The sequence below is a fragment of the Wyeomyia smithii genome, chromosome 3 (genome assembly GCF_029784165.1).
Source record: "Wyeomyia smithii strain HCP4-BCI-WySm-NY-G18 chromosome 3, ASM2978416v1, whole genome shotgun sequence".
NCBI lineage: Eukaryota > Metazoa > Arthropoda > Insecta > Diptera > Culicidae > Wyeomyia > Wyeomyia smithii.
In genome coordinates, this window is record NC_073696.1 from 187,097,675 (window position 1) to 187,114,951 (window position 17,277).

At 41.5% G+C, this 17,277-nt stretch overlaps 1 protein-coding gene across 4 annotated transcripts in view; it reads right to left on the bottom strand.

The window, feature by feature from the left end:
* LOC129732763 (lachesin) overlaps positions 1-17,277 on the bottom strand; it is a 319,022-nt gene that overhangs the window by 167,996 nt on the left and 133,749 nt on the right. For all 4 annotated transcript variants that reach the window (XM_055693966.1, XM_055693963.1, XM_055693964.1 and 1 more), the window contains one exon: positions 13,044-13,379. In XM_055693966.1, coding sequence (XP_055549941.1) covers positions 13,044-13,379 — 336 coding nt within the window. The remainder of the gene's footprint in view (positions 1-13,043; positions 13,380-17,277) is intronic.

Consider the following 17,277-nt stretch of genomic DNA (forward strand, 5'->3'; position numbering starts at 1 on the left):
CGATATTTTTTACGCGATTTTCTTGAAATTAAGCGATGTGTGACATGGAAAATATTGTTTATGAGCCAAGATGTAACACACACACATACATACACATACATATACACACATACACATAAATACACACACAGCGGGGGCCTAGTGTGGTTGGTAACGTGTCCGCCAACCACGCTCGACGCCTGGGTTCGAATCCCACCGCCGACATAGGTGTCGATGGTTGTGAGGTGGCGTGATCCACTCACAACCAACCCAACTGGTCTAGATCCAATCCTAGCCGACACCGGGAGATTTTCTGAGGCGAAAAATCTCTGGGATCACGCCTTCCATCGCATGAGGAAGTAAAGCCGTTGGCGCCGGTCCGTTAATAAACGGGTCGTGAGATAGGGTCCTGGGTGTGGAGTCGCCTCCCTGGGCGTCGGTGATTGGCCACAACAGTAGCGGAACTAGACCGACGGAAAATAAGCGAGAATAAAAAAAAAAAAAAAAAAATTAATACACACATATACACACACTTACCACATTGCGAAAGATTTTGTAACGACGCGATCTTTTTTTACACTTACTTATTTTACTTACTTACTTACTTTGTTGGCTAACGGACCGTTCACCGGTCTAGGGCCGAACGAATTAGAGATGTCCAGCTTCTTCTGTCTTGGTCAGCCGTTCTCCACTCCCCCCGTACACCAGCAGATCGTGCATCTTCTTCCACCGCGCACATCCACCGCGTGCGAGGCCTACCACGGAGACGACGGCCTCTTCCTGGTTCTCTACTGAAGATAATTTTGGCGGCTCTCTCGTCAGGCATCTTGGCTACATGTCCAGCCCACTGAAGCCTGCCCCGCTGTATTACCTTCACTATATCAGCATGTTTGTATACCTGGTACAACTCGTGATTCATGCGTCTGCGCCACACTCCATCTTCCAGTTTACCGCCAAGTATTGATCGCAGAACTTTACGCTCAAAAACTCCGAGCACTCGTCGAACAGCTTCCTTCAGCGTCCATGCTTCATGTCCGTAAAGGGCCACCGGGAGTATCAGCGTCATATACAGCGTTAGTTTTGTACGAGTTTGCAAACTACGGGACCTTAGCTGGTTACGCAGTCCGTAGAAAGCCCTGTTCGCAGCTGCAACTCGTCGTTTCACTTCACGGCTCATATCGTTGTCACATGTCACAAGTGTACCAAGATAAACGAGTTCGTCAACCACTTCAAATCGTTCCCCATCTATCTCCACCTCAGCACGAACACCACGGGGACTCCCACGCACTCTGCCAGCTACCATGTACTTCGTCCCAATCTCGCTGCTTCCCTCCTCAAAGGTACGAAGGCCTACTCCACGGGCTTACGGTTGATACCGATGATATCGATGTCGTCCACAAAACCAAGAAGCATGTAAGATCGTACCGTTTCTTTCGACGTTTGCTCTTCGTACTGCACCCTCAAGAGCGATGTTAAACAGTAAGTTGGAGAGCGCATCCCCCTGCTTCAGTTCATCCAACGTTACGAACGCGGCTGATTTCTCGCCAGCTATCCGCACGCACGATTTTGATCCCTCCAGTGTCATACGACTCAGCTTTATGAGTTTCGTAGGGAAACCGTGTTCCAGCATGATCTGCCACAGCTCGTTTCTTTTCACTGAGTCGTATGCCGCCCTGAAGTCCACAAACAGATGGTGAGTCGGTAAGTTGTACTCCCGGACCATATCGAGGATCTGTCGCAGGGTGAAGATTTGATCCGTCGTGGAACGCCCTTGTTTAAAACCAGCCTGGTATTCGCTAACAAAGGATTCCGTTAACGGTCTCAATCTGAAGAACAGGATACGGGAGAGCACTTTATATGCGGAGTTGAGCAACGTTATCCCTCGATAGTTGCCACAATCCAATCGATGGCCCTTCTCATAGATAGGGCATGTGAGGCCTTCCAACCAGTCGTTCGGCATTTGTTCATCCACCCAGATCCTTAGTATTATCTGGTGAATCGCATAGTACGGCCGCTCGCTTCCCGCTTTTAGAAGTTCGGCCGTGATACCGTCCTTCCCAGCGGCCTTGCCGTTTTTCAGCTCACTAATCGCCTTTTTCACCTCCTCCTGTGTTGATGGCGCCACAGCTTGTTCGTCACTCATAATCGTCATCCTGTTCCTGCTCTACTCATCCGGCTCCTCACCGTTCAATAGTGCCTTAAAATGCTCCTTCCACCTGGCTGCCGTCCCTGGCCGTCGGTTTATCAGTAAGCAGGTTGCCGTCCTTGTCATTACACATGACCGGCACAGGCAAATTCCTGCTTCTGACTCTGTTGACTGTTCTATAGAATCTCCGCACGTCGTTTTGAGCATAGCTGTCCTCTGCGCTGGCGAGCACCTGCTCCTCGTACTCGCGCTTCTTCCAACGGTGGGTTCTATTTTCGGCAGCTCTTGCCACCCTGTACCTCTCTCTGTTCTGACGCGTAGCCGCAGTGAGCATGCGGCTCCTGGCACGGTTCTTCTCATCTGTCGCTCTCTGGCACTCGGCATCGAACCAGCCATCAGGCTGTCTTCCACGCGTTGTACCTACCACTTCTCTCGCAGTCGTTTCGATGGCGACGTGGATACTGCTCCACTGTCCATTCATGTTTTCAACTCCTTCCTCCTGCTGTTATGCGATCCTTCCTATGCCTTCCAATGACCGGACGGAAGAATTCCTCCCTCCCAACCTGTGCGTTTGCGTCTCCGATGACGACTTTTACGTCGCGTTTTGGGCACTCGTCATAGATTCGCTCAAGCTTGTCGTAGAACTTATCTTTGACTTCATCGGATTTGTCGTTTGTCGGTGCGAAGGTGTTGATTAAACTGTAGTTGAAGAATTTGCCCTGAATCCTCAACACGCATATACGGTCATCTACGGGCCTCCACCGGATGACTCTTGTTTTCTGATTTCCCAACACTACGAAGCCGACGCCCCGTTCCGCTGCTTTGCCGCCACTATAGTAGATGTGGTACCTGAAAGAAGTGCGTGCAATAGGGTCTACTGCACGGAATTCCCTTTCTCCGGAATTTGGCCACCGAACCTCCTGAATCGCTGCAATTTCGACTCCCTGTCGCTGTAGTTCTCGAGCAAGCAAGCCAGCCCACGCCGGTTTATTGAGAGATCGGACGTTCCAAGTACTCAATTTCCAATCGTTTATCTTAATCTTTTTCCGTGTTCGTAGCCTAGGTCTTTGCCGACTGATCCGTTCCGTATTTCTAAATTCGTTGTTCGTGGTTGATGAAAGGTTTCGGTATGCTACCTTACCAGGGTCGCGATACCTATATCCTGCTGATGGGGCTGCCATCTTAGGTGTAGCTGGTGGGATACAGCATTCCATAATTAAGCCACCCGCTCCGGGTCAGACGCTGTTGTACGCCGCCCCTATGGGGATACAGCCGCACGATTACACGATTAGTAGCGGTTTACACGATTAGTTAAAAATCACGCGATTTTTCTATGAGATTTTTTTTTTGCGCGCACGCATCAATCGCGTAAAAAGAGAATCCAGTGTATATGATATATACTCTGATTTCAATCTATACTAATGTATTCGCAGTACAAGTGTTGCGTTATGCATTTTACACATTTCTCGTGCGATTGCAGTGCAAAAATTGTGCGAATCGGGAAGACACATTGATTGTACGTTTTTGCGCAATTCAGCGGATAAAAGTGAGCGTAGCGGAGCACGATTATTCAGCAAAGATAGGATTATCGGTGAGTCAATTTCGACATTCAATAACTTGGCCACAAACCCGGCTTGCTGGATTCTCCTGCGTTGGTCAAGCGTATCAAGACCAATACGGCAAAACCGCTCGGAATACAGGGATAGATTAGCATAACTTTATTTATAATTTATTTCTGCCTTTCAAGTATTTGTCGATGATTCAGAATAATAACAATCATTAATGGGTAAAGGCAACCGTGATTCTATAAAAACTGTCCTGAGATTTTGTTAATGTTAACAAAAGAAATAATTGGATTATTACAATTGATCGTAAATTTTTCGGTTATCAGGAAAAAAGAGCCTAGAAAGTGTTTTGTTTATTTGACGCACTCAACTGTTTTTTCTAATCAATTCAGAGTCAACTGTTAGCGTACATAAAATAACTACACATTTCACACGCTATTATCGTTATGCCTAATGTTATTTTGTAATATTACGATTTAGTGAATTATTGACAACAATCGAAGACTTTTTCAAAGGATCACATATTTTATGCTTAGCATCTCAGCTCCACGTTGATGCTAATGGAATCATTCGCAGGTTTCGATTCCAACGAAAATTTTAAAATTTTTGTTTATAAACAAACTATTTCTAGTACACATCAAAGCCAACAATCATTTGAACAATATCACACAAAAGACAATAAAACAATTTATTCATTAGCTATAGCTTATTTAGATTAGCAGATATGTGCTCTTTATATCCAGTCATTATGTTACATCAATTTAGATTAGTAATTCTTACATCTGCATCAGTAGACAAACACTGTTCACTCATAACCCTTTTTGGAGTTTTGATTGTGTTTCCATATTCTCGAGCATAAGTTGCTTCTTCTACTAATTGTTACGGAGTTCTACCAACGACATCACGAGATCCACTAGAAAATATTTTGGAAATAAATATTGAAATTCAGTCCGCGCAAATATATATTTCGACTGTGACATACAGTCTTCCTCAGTGCTTATGTGGACTGGTAAAGAGCAAAGCGTAAATCCTGTTTTATATTTGTAGTAGGTAAAAATGAAAATTGAGCACTCTTAATTGGAGTTAAGTAGGGAATTATGCGGTCGATTGTTTACCGTACTATGTCTGGGGTTTTTGGGAAGCAGATTGAATAGCCATGAGGGGTGATTACCTGCGCCTTTGTTGAGAAGCGTGCATGAGTGTTGTTTATAAATTTCTAAACTTTCGCTACGTCTAATTTCCATAAATTATTAACGGGGTGGAGGAGGTGAATGTTATCCGAAGTTAGTGGATGTTCCTCGTTTAAAATAAGTTCAGCCACTTTTGATTTGAAAAGGTGTGGTGGGGCATTTTTTGAAACTTTACTTGCTTTTGTCACTTCTGCAAAATGTTCTTTGAAACGTATCCCTAGGTTACGTTTAGATTGTCCAATGAAAACCATGTCACAGTGACTGCATGCAATTTCATAAATTCCAGCTTTGTTCAGGGTATCAATTGGGTCTTTGGTAGACCCCAATTTTGTTTTGAGTTGGGTATTTCTACTAGTGTAGACAATATCCATCCAAAATTTCCTAAATTTTGAACGAAGTGGGCGTGTCAAGTTAACGTCATATTCCATCCCTTCCAGCATAAACTGGCATCCTTCCATCATATGATCCACCGCATGGAAACTTTACCTCTAAGTGAAGTAGCCGAGCAAAAGGAACTGGAATATATTTTCGAAATTGCTAAACTTAATGGCTACAATAAAAGTATCATTCAAGCCATTGTTGATAAAAAGAAGCTTGCTCAAATTCGGAAATCTTTCACAACACTCACCCCAATAACAGAAGATCTGAAAAGGGTAGCCGTTGAATATGACGTTGTCTTGATCCATCGCAGTCGGATTTTTCATGACAGCGCGCAAAATTTTTTGGCGATTTTCTTCTTGTTTCGATGATAACGATGTCGTCCGACATCCTTAGGGCATGCCCAACCCCCGAAACCTGCCAATCTTAACAGCGTGAATAATAGATGACTTTACTAGAAACTCCTACAATTCCTGGTCCATTCGTCTTCTCCACCTTTCGATCTCCATCTGCAGTCCACCGAAGACCGCAAGGCAGCATTGGTCCTTCACAAACATAACTCAAGTCACATGGCCGTAAAAGACAACCGGTCTAATTAGCGTTTTGTAGATGATCAACTTGGTGCGGCGACGAATTCTACTCGATTGGAGCGTCTTCCGGAGACCAAAGTAGGCACGATTTCCTGCCATTATACGCCTACCTCAATTTCATCACCAACTTGAACTCAATGTACTTCGTCTTTGATGCATTAATGACCAGTCCAATTCGTTTGACTTCGACCTTTAGTCCGATGTACGTATCCGCCATCTTCGAAAAGGTCCGAGCCACTTTGTAGATATCGTCAGCGACGCCAAACAATTGAACCGACTGTTGGAATATCGTGTCACTCGTGTTTATTCAAGACAATAGGCACGAAAGACCATCACTTTACCTTAAACCGCTTCGAATTCCGAAGGGGCTCGAGATCACCGCCAATACTCGAATGTGTGTATCACTCGATACATCGCCGCTTTGACCAACCGCGTTATTTATCCGGAAATCCGCAATCGTCCATAATTTGCCTTAACTGGTCTAGAACCTGCCAAACCGCGAACATTTGGAAGAGTACCTTGTAGGCGGCGTTGAACTGACTGACTGCCCGATAAAAATCCAGCCAAGCGCCCTTTTTGTGGACGGAACGCACAATATTCTCCCAAATCTTCACAATGACCCAATGCACGGCTCTAGCGAGTGTTTCTTCATCGTATTCCAACAGCTTCTTGGAAAGTTAGTTTACTCCAACAGTTTTATTGTTTTTCAGCCGGCCAATCTCCTCCTCCTACTCCACCAGCTCAGGGACTGGAATCATGCTGTCTTCCGCTAGTGCACGAAGATCTATTGACATACCGTCCCAGCGCTCTACTGCATCGCCGTTCCGATGCTCATAGAAGTGCTGCTTCCACCTTCAATCACCTCAAACTCGTCTGTAAGGGGGTGCCGTCCATGCTTCAATTTGCGGCACGTAGCCTTTGCGGAAGCTGTTCAGCTTCTCGTAGAACCTCTGAGTGCCGTCAACTTGGTACAGCTCGTACAAGGCTACGCGATCTCGGTCCACTTGTTGGTGCTTCTTTCTTCGCAGAACCCAGTTTTGGCTTTTCCGTGCCCGTCAGTAATGTTTGTTTGCATTCGCCGTCAAACCAGTCATTTATATCATTCGGAACCCTTGCACCTAGTAGCGCTACAGCCGTGCTACCTTTAGCGGATTGAATGCTCCTCCAGCCACCTTCAAGAGCAGCTGCGCCAAGCTTCTCTTCGGTGAGTAGCGCTGCCTCCAGCTGTTGCGCGGATACCTGTACAACCCGGCGTTCGGCAGTTGCTCAATATGGTTGTGCCTTTCGACTTCAGCGGGTATTATACACCGTCGAAAGCTTTGAGCACATGAACACAGCTACCAGGTATTGCTCTGTAGTGTTCGCAATGCGGTAGCAATCGTTGAACTGCTCCTGCTGCGTGTAGAAAGCTTCCTTCTCGTCGTTGGGTCTCCCCTCTTATGAGCAGTGGACTATAATAACGCTTTAGTTGAAGAACCGGCTCTTTATCCTCAACATCCTTACGCTGATCGGCTGCCACCCCATCATGTGTTGGCGCACCTTGCGTAGTACTATGAAGCCGGTTCCCATTTAGTTGGTGGTGCCACAACTCTTGTTAAAAGTAGCCGCCCGGTGCTTGCTTTCCATAGCTTCTGTTCTATCCAACAAAGTTTCTACAGCGCTACGACTTCGAAATTTCGTAATTCAGCGTAGATTATCCTGTCGCATCCTGGAAAGCAGTTCCATGTTTCAAGTTTTCAATCGTAGTCCTTGTTTCGTTACCTATGTACATGACGATTGTTCCGATTCTTACTATCTCTTACGTTGTTTGTAACATATTGTTTTCCGGGGCGGCTCGTTGAGCCTTCCCCCAACCCCCTGTCTCGTCGATAGATTATCAAGACAGCTCTGTTTGAAGTTCCACGCCGACAACAGGACGTTCTTGGTGAACAGACGCTCGTGTTGACGAAGCATTTTCTCTACCGCCGAAGTATGGATTACGAGCCAATGATCGCAACGCACCTTTTCACTTAGCTTTTGTCGGATAACAGCATAACCCAGGCAACTCCCACCAGTATGACTCGTGAAGGTGAGAAATAGGAGCTTGTGAGGACCGGAGCTAAGTTTGACACTCCTTCCAGGCTGTCAAATCACCATTTGAAGCCTACAGATTCTAGAAAAGTTTTGAAATACAACTTGCGGACTTACCAGTTTGTGTAATTCAAGATATCGTACGACACAGTCCAGCAAAATGAACTGTGACCAATAAAAAAAAACGGCAGAAAACATATCTGCGACAAAACTAGTTAAGCTGAATCGAATGATATCATCAATAGTGGACGAAACATCAGTCACTTTTGTAACGTTGGACAGGAAAGCAAGAGGTCAGCTTACCATACAACATTGTCTTGGAAGGTGCAGCATGAAGAGCAAATGTGCCAAAAACGGCAACATCAATACAAAATCGCACATACTTCTTGACATCACTGTAATCGGGAGCTGTGGAAGAGTGAACTGCCGAGGTTGGGGCTCGTCATCGACTCGTTCAGACAGAGACCGTGCGAGGAAGCTAGGACTTTCAAAGGACTATGTTACCAGCTATAATCCCGTAGCATGCAGGCTGGTACAAAACTGACGTTTTATAGAACGCTGATCCTCCCGATTGTCTTTTATACCCATGAGACATGGACGCTCAAGATCGAGGAGTGCTCGATGTGTTTGAGTGTTAGAAAAAGTGAAGCACAGACGCATGAACCACGAGCTGTAACAAGTGAGCAAATATGCTAATATAATAAAAGAGCTGTACATCAAGATACGTCTTGATTTGAGTTTTATATTTAGCACTAATTTCATTCTGTTAGAATTTGCTGACCTTTCGTATCAACACATCAGCACTAAAAACAGCGATATTCAAATGTACTTGTTGAAAACATTCGCTTACTTGAAACACTACAAACACAAAATTACCGCAAAATTTCCCCAACAACCATTCAATCGGAACTCATTCGTAATTGATACGTAACGAAAGATGTGCGTGCACCGGTAAATCGTTGTAACAGTCGATTTCTGAACCCAAAAACAAACCGGTGCCGTATGTCAAACTCTGTCAGGATTGTGAACCGCACAGCGATTGTGCTGCGGGTATAATGAAAACGATTTATGGGCTTTTTTCACGTTACGGGCAGGCAATAGCGCGTATGTAATCAAAAACGAATCCGGTGGCACGATTTTCGGTTTATTGTTTCTCCCTCGTCGAGGTGTTAATAACCTGATGCCATTTCGCGGTTTATTGTGCACCGATATAGGAGGTCTGCTCGCCGTGAGTTCATAGCTCGCGGGACAGACCATAAATGACATGTTTATCTACAGGTGAAAGATGAAATTAAACCTGAGGCAACGCACATCCATCTATTGTTTTATTATTATAACCAGATCAGACTACATGGAGACTGTTATTTTATTTATTTATTTATTTATTTTTTATTTTGATGATAAATCTAAAAATCAATTGTGATGTGGTTTCGTGGAATTTATACACCTGAAACAGTGCTAGAACTCGTGTCTAGTTTATCCAATAAAATATTCATCAACAGTTTCGTCCGGACATATGTACGATTTGTACGATATATCGCATACAATAACGTGCACAGTATTTTCCAAAGCTGACAATGATAATGAGAAACGACACGAAACGTTATATAAATAGAAACATGGAATCCCAACGAAGCTGAAAACATTTTCTTGGCTGCATTTAATATTTATCTACTTTGGTATTATAGTCAATCGGTTAAATAATCGGGTCGATTTTTTGCTAGTAAGTAGGTATGACTTTCTCTTTCAACACATGTGAACTACATGATTTGATCAGGTAACATGACATGTATTCGAGTATTCATGAAACTGATTCACAAATAGACCATACTTCAAGAAATTCATTTCTTTAACCAGCATTGCTAACTTTTTTGGATAGAAATTCAATCTGCAGTTATAAATCATAAAAGTTCTACATATTTCAAAAAATACTGACGGAATTCATGTCTAAGAGCACAATGCGGCATTGAATAAATCAGAAAAGTACAGCAAAAACAGTATAGCAATAATACTTGTGCGCCTGTAATTACCAAATCTTTCCAGATGTGTAGTTTTCCTGAATCTGAATTTTGAATTCAGTTAATATAGAGTATTTGCTTTAATAAAAAGAGCTAGAAATTACACTTTCGCATGAGTGTCGTATCAGGGCTTTTACAGACAAGCGATGCGTTCGATTGTACCTCTAGCCGCGTCGAAATAAAGCTCTTGTTAATTAATATTGAATTCATACAACAGAACCAGCAATAAATCGCCAATAATTTGAACAACTCTGTCCAATTTTGATGCTAACAGGGGCCACAGTAGCGGACGGCACTGCCATCGTCGAATAGGGTAGAGGTGTACAAAACGTATGGACACAAAAATTATGTCTAGGAATTCCTACTCTGAAACCGATTTCACTGTAAACACTCGAAATCTTGACAACTTTTTAATGTATCAATCGAAACGATAAGGGAAAATTTAAAGTTTCGAAAAATCTACACTTCGTTCTGTTAATATCAAATTACAAGAATCATAATAATCTGTTTTACTGCCCCAATCTCTCCTACACTGCAAACTAGATTGAATAAATTTTGCGGGAACAAGCGTTTCAACCGATTCAATCGGAAACGAAAACCAGAACGCTGGTCAGTGAGGCGGGGGATGCAGGTCTGATTGCGCTTTTGGAAAGTTTCGATTCTTCGAACTGCACGCTGGAAAGGCGTAGAATCAATATTGCATGTACGAATAATGACGAACGGGTTATGCATGCACAAACGGAAGGTTTGATCGGAACAGCTTTCGACGGTAGTCGCCAGGTAACGAGTTTGGCATAATTATTTCATATTGGCTGCGGCCACTACCAGGCAGAATATTTATTCATTTAAAAGTTGCACAGCTGCACAAATAGGCGAATTTGCTGGCATTTGTGTATTTGCATAAAACATCCCACCTCAGATTTTGTTTCAATTGATTGATGAGTTGTGGTTTTTTAAGCTGACACTTGGATGGGGGAGAGAAATAATTTCAAGACCGTTACTTTCACAATTCCTCATTAAATATAGCGCTAATATATGAACACTCAGCAGATTTGAGTTACAGCCATTCTGCCAACTCGGACATTGAAACTAAATTACTTTCTGTCCCACACAAAAATAACAAAACGTTACAATACATTTCCGGGAAAATTTGGCATTTTACAACAAAGTGAAAGAACCAAAAACAAAGGACATTCATATCTACACCTACTCGTTACGAATTCTCCTGAAGAATTCTGAGTTTCAATCTTTAGCGGCAATGCTTCGCATTTTAATGAGTATACTACAAAGCAGACTAAATGTAATCGGTAGGACTGCAGGAAATGTAAACGATGAAGCATAAAAAAAACTGCAGTTCTACCCACATTTGAAAAATGTTAAAAAAGATAGCTACAGTCATGGAGAAAATAATAAATACACTTGCAGTTTTGGTTAATTTTCCATATTTTGGGCACTGATTTTAGTTGTTATATGATGTTATGTTACATCATTACGATCTGCAGACACTCTCTTTCAGAGAGGAACGGAGAAATAACTGGAATTTTTCTGTGTCGGTGGTTCCGAAAAAAATAAATACACTATTGAAATATATATAAAAAACATTCCAAATAAGCTTTATTTATCCACAAATCGTTAGCAAAGTGACCTTTTATGTTACAAAACTCACTTTCAATATGTTGTGGCTTGTCCTCTATTTTGTAAAACCATATTCAATCTTCGTGGTATGTTTACCACCAGTTTTTTACGAGTAGAAGCTGGGCTTGCAATTCACGCTGCCTGTACGACGCTCCATAAGTCTGTTTCATTCTTTAGATGATGCTTTGCAACCCAGACTTTCACAATTTTCCATAGAATTCCTAACTGAATTTAAATTAAGAGACTGCGCTTGCCAAACTAATAATTTAATTTTTTCGTTTGAAAATCATTTTCGTGTTTTCATTACTGTATGTTTAGGATCGTTCTACTGTCTAAAGATCCATATTTTCTTCGGCATACGGAAGCAAAATCGACCACCTAGGTACACAGGAAACTTAACTCTACTTCAAAAGTGACACATTTTGGCAAGAACTGAATTTTCCAGAAAGTTCTTAGACTAGGGGGCAACTAAATGGCACATCGTGTCTTGGTAGGATGAGTCGAAATTCAAGCTTTTTGGTCCAAACGGTCAGCAGCTGGTGGGAAGACCGGTGAATATTGCCTTCAACGCACAATTAACCAAGAAAATAGTCAAATTTGGGAGTGACCACAAAATGGTGTGGTGCTGTTTTCTGATGCTGGTATGGAACCCATTCATTTTATAACATAGACAATCAATACTTTATGTGAAGAAAAAAAAAAATAGACAATCAATACTAACGGCTGTGTAGATATTTTACGTAGCGCAATGCTTCCGTCTGCCAAAGAAAACATGCCTCTCCGTTAGAGGGTAACGATCCTAAACATATAGCATTGAAAACTTGAAGATGGTTTTCAAGGAAAATATAAAATTGTTGGATTGGTCATCATAGTCTCCTAACTATATCCGTATCAAAAATCTATGGAAGATTGTTAAGTTCTACGTTGCAGAGCATCATCTAAAGAATGAAACAGACTTATGGAACGACGTACAGGCAACGTGAAATGCTAGCCCAGCTTCTACTAGTGAAAAACTGGTGGTAATCATACCACGAAGATTGAATATGGTTTTACAAAACAAAGTACAAGCCACGAAATATTGGAAGTGAGTTTTGTAACGCAAAAGGTCACTTTGCTAACGATATGTAGATAAATAAAGCTTATTTGGAATGTTTTTTATATATATTTCAATAGTGTATTTATTTTTTTCGCCACCTTAAAAAGCACTAACTCACGCAAAAAATTTTCGGAATCACCGACACAGAAAAATTCCAGTTATTTCTCTGTTCCTCTCTGAAAGAGAGTGTCTGAAGATCGTAATGATGAAACATAACATCATATAACAACTAAAATCAGTGCCCAAAATATGGAAAATTAACCAAAACTGCAAGCGTATTTATTATTTTCTCCATGACTGTATGAGATCATGAATTACTTCAAAACCCGATTATTTCCTATCTAGGCTAACGTATTGCAGTTGTGTCGAATCTTACCTTGCACATCGATGCATCCAATTTGTTTCTTCATCGGGCTAGCGTTGATCTGGCACATATAGCAGCCGCGGTCCGATTCACGCAGCTGCCGTATCCGCAGCCGCCAGGTACGCTTGTCCTCATGCACCACGCTCACCCTCGAGTTGTGCGTCACCACGCGACCCTCCAGTGCAAGTACCATTTGGTCGGAGGCACGCAGCCAACCGACTTTGTATCGGCCAAGATTTTTCACCGAACACGTCAGTACAGCTTCCCGTCCGGCCGGAAAAGTTACGTTCTGGATGGTGCCCTCAAACTCCGGTTCCGGCTCGGCTGGTACCTGTTGCAGGTTGATTTCTGCAAAAATAATATGTAGCAAATACAAAAAAAAAAAAACATTGTAAGAAAAATTATTAATAACTTTAGAAAGTAAGTTTCATCATACTAACAGTAACGGGTTCGACTTGCAATTTTATTCCATATTTTTGAAAATTTGTTGGCGTACTTTTGAATACTGCCATTTTTACATCCAATTGTTCAAAGTTTGTAGGCATAAATCCTGGATAAATTCATAGCTATGAAATTGTTAACAAGTAATTGACTGATGATATAAAGTGATAAAGCGGTAATGACTTGTACGAAAAAAATTGAACTTCGATTTTCGCTTAGAAGTAGTGCTCGAAAGTTTCGTAATCTCGAAAAAACCTCCATGCAAAATTTCAGCTCAATCGGACTTTGGGAACACGTATCTCAAAGCAGTCAAAGTTTCACTTTTTTGATCGATGAAGAAAATGCACAGGGTTCATAAAATCCGAAAAAATCGTAATTCGGGGATTGCTTTTTGTTAGAGGAACAGTATTACATTGTCCAATGGTAAAAACTTTTGTAATAAATTTCGTAGATTTTTTTTTTCAAAATAAAACCAGATTTCGACGTTTTATACATTTGGACTAAGACATTTGACATCAAAATTTTATTTTTCGATAACGAACTTATTTATGTACTACTATCTGTGCTTTTTTCATTAGTCGAGAAAGTGAAACTTCAATCACTTTGAGGCATATGTTCCGAAGTCCTATTGGGCTGAAATGAGTATGAAAGACGAAACTTTCGAGCCCTACTTTTAAACGAAATTGAAAGGTATTTTTTTTTTTTAATAATTCCATTGGCGCCCTGCTCGAAAGTTTTTAAAGAAAATCGAAAAAATGGACTGTCATGCATTTATATGACATTTGGTATCCGAATAAAAATTTCGATGCCGACAATTTTATGTACTACAACCTGTGCATTTTTTTCGTCCAATGAAATTGGACGCAAGTGATTGCGAGCTTGAGCTTGAGCTTGAACGACCGCACATTTCGTAGTTGCTCCTTCGTAATCGATTTGAGCTAGTGAAGTTGCACAAGGAACCATGTATATGGCTACTTGGGATTAGTTTGCCATCTTCAGTGAACAACAGATAAGTAGCTACCACTCTGTATGGATCGATAACGGCGCCGGCCACGTCCTAACGATCGTTGGGGTGTGTAGGTTATAACCTACCAGGGAATTCTTCTAATAAATATCCCTGTACGCACCTTTGGCGCGGAATTAATACACAAGATAACGGTGGACTAACTGACTTTATTTTTCGTACATCACTACTTAAATATACCCTACCGGTAACTCAGAGAGAGAGACTTTCTCCACTCTCTGTTTACCTTACTAATCTCTTAACCTATGATCTAGTACCGCATGTACGATAGAACGCATGCGAGAGCATCAACACCGTTGAACCGGCGACTTCTGTTTTGTTTACAACACAAAACTTGTTTATTTTATTCGAGTTTGTTTGCCTGTGGCACAGCAGAAGGCTGCGCGAAGTTCTTTGCCACCTGTGGCATAATCTGTTGATACATAGAGTGTTGACAGAGACGCTCGCGGTCCTCTGTCAAGGGAACCAAATGTTTCGCCTGACTAAAGCATAGCAGAAGGCTATGCCCTCCTAGGAACAAAATTAAACTTTAATTATAAGGCTCGTGACGGAGCATTGGGTTCTTCGCAGGGTGTGACGTCACATCTGCCACCCCGCCTAGTTGGCCATTATCTAGAAGAGATGATGGTCACATGGTCCGTTCTGACGGCCGATAGGTGTGTTTTTCATAACAATTATTTTTCGCGTTTTTATGCTACTATATACATATTCGTTTTCATGATATTCCTTCTTCCCTTTGCACGTAAAATTCAATTAATTACAATAGTGATACATATCATTTCTACATAAATTAACGTTTTCAGACATGGATTTTCTTCATAACAAATTGACAAGTGTTCGCTCGCCTGGTGCGCTGCGCCTTGTAGATATCCGCTGCTTGGCTGTCGGATTCAAGCGACGGGTTACAGGGGGTTTGAAACGGAAAGGTGCGTCTGGCAGTAGAGGTTCTCATCGGTTGTTTGTGATGTCATCCTCGCGAACTCATCCTTAAGGCTTCATCGAGTTATTTACAATAGTTCCAAGGTTACCATTGCACTTTAATTAAGGCTGCAGTACATCTGGCTGTTTTACGACTGTTCAGAGTTTGTTGTTGAACCTCAATGTTGGGTTAGCCGTGTCCCTTTGACATAGATCGGCTGTATTTTTATTTGGCTTATAGTATTGTTACGCGCCGTGTGGCGAAATGATTAGCGATTGCCACCGGCTCTGTTGCATAATGCAGTCATTTGGTTTATCATCTTTAACTGTCTGCGCGGGGTGTCCAATTTTCCGCCAACATATGTGCGCACACTTTCAAATCGTAGTGCGGAAGAACATAGTTGATTAAACACGAGCAAAATTTTATAGCGTCATTTTGCTTGTTTGGCTTTGACCTCGAATCCTTATTTGTAGAAGTCAATAACTCTCTATGAGTAATATATATTTGGAACAAATTATTACCCCCTTTGCTGTGTAGTTTGCTGTATTCTTCTTCGCGCTGAAGTCTCGATTCTGGCTCGACCATGAGCCGCATTGAATGAATTCTGTTGCACATCTGGCCTCTTCAAAAACTGGATACTGCTCGTCTCCTCTTGGTAATATCGTTTGGCTTTACCTCCATCTCGACCATAGACACCCGCCGTTCAACTCCCCTCAAAACCGTCTGCTTCCCTTTTCGCGTCATACTGGGCATTATGGTATGTCCCCATCTCAGCATCCGTTGTAATCACCTCGGTCGTCTTCGAGGATCAGGAACTCGTCTCGTCGTCAATTCTTAGATGCTAGTTGCCCTACTTAGCAAGTGGTGCATTATTTTTTTGCCATTATTTTATCAATTCTTTTTTGGTTTCGTTACTTTTTCCACTTGCTGTTTAAAACTACTGTTCACTCGCGTACGGGCTCTTATGTTCTATTATATCTTCTAATCTTCTACTTAAACACTATGCCCGTTTTTCTTTTTCTTCGGTTAACATAATTTTTCTTTTCCTACTAAAGTGTACAATATATTTTTCTCTTGATTATATCGGATGCTATTGGTTAATCAGCGTCTACATTATTCATTCTCAACGAATTTTTACTTCACAATTATTTTTTTTTCACTTGAACTCAATCCGATTTACAAAAAAAAAAATCTTTTTCTAATTCTTGTGCGTTTTTTTTTTTCTTTGTCAACCTCTGTTGCCCGTCATGACTCTTTTTCTTTTCATTAGGTGTGTTTTTTTTTGTCAACCTCTGTTGCCCGTCGTGGCTCTTTTTCTTTTCATTAAAACATTTCTCTAACTTTGGTATTCGATGTTTTTTTCTTTTGTTTGACATTACAAATCATTGCGTCACGTATCAATTCCATTTATCTGTATTAGGCTTTCTTATTCTTTATTCCGCGTTAAAATATCAGTTTAACTTGTCTTGTGGCTCATTATTAGCTTTTTTCATCAAATGTGCTTATGTTCTTCAAATAACTTTCTTCAATTTTATCAAGTAGCTTTGCTTTGGTTACATATTTTCTTCATTTTGCGTTCTTTCCAAATATTTTCCTCCTTCTTCTAATAACAGTTTTCAATAAAATAAATCTGTTTCCGCACAATGTATTATTTTTTCATCTCTATGTTTTTGTTTCATCATGTTTTCATCGAACAAACCGCATTGGTTCAATCTTTTCTTGTCCTTTGTCAAGTATTTCCTGTCTGATTCATAAATAAATCTTTTCATTGTACAAACCGCGTTGATTAAATATTTATCGTTTTCTTCTGTCTTGATTTACAATGTTCGTCTAATAACTGGCGTGTTCTTAACACCTCATAT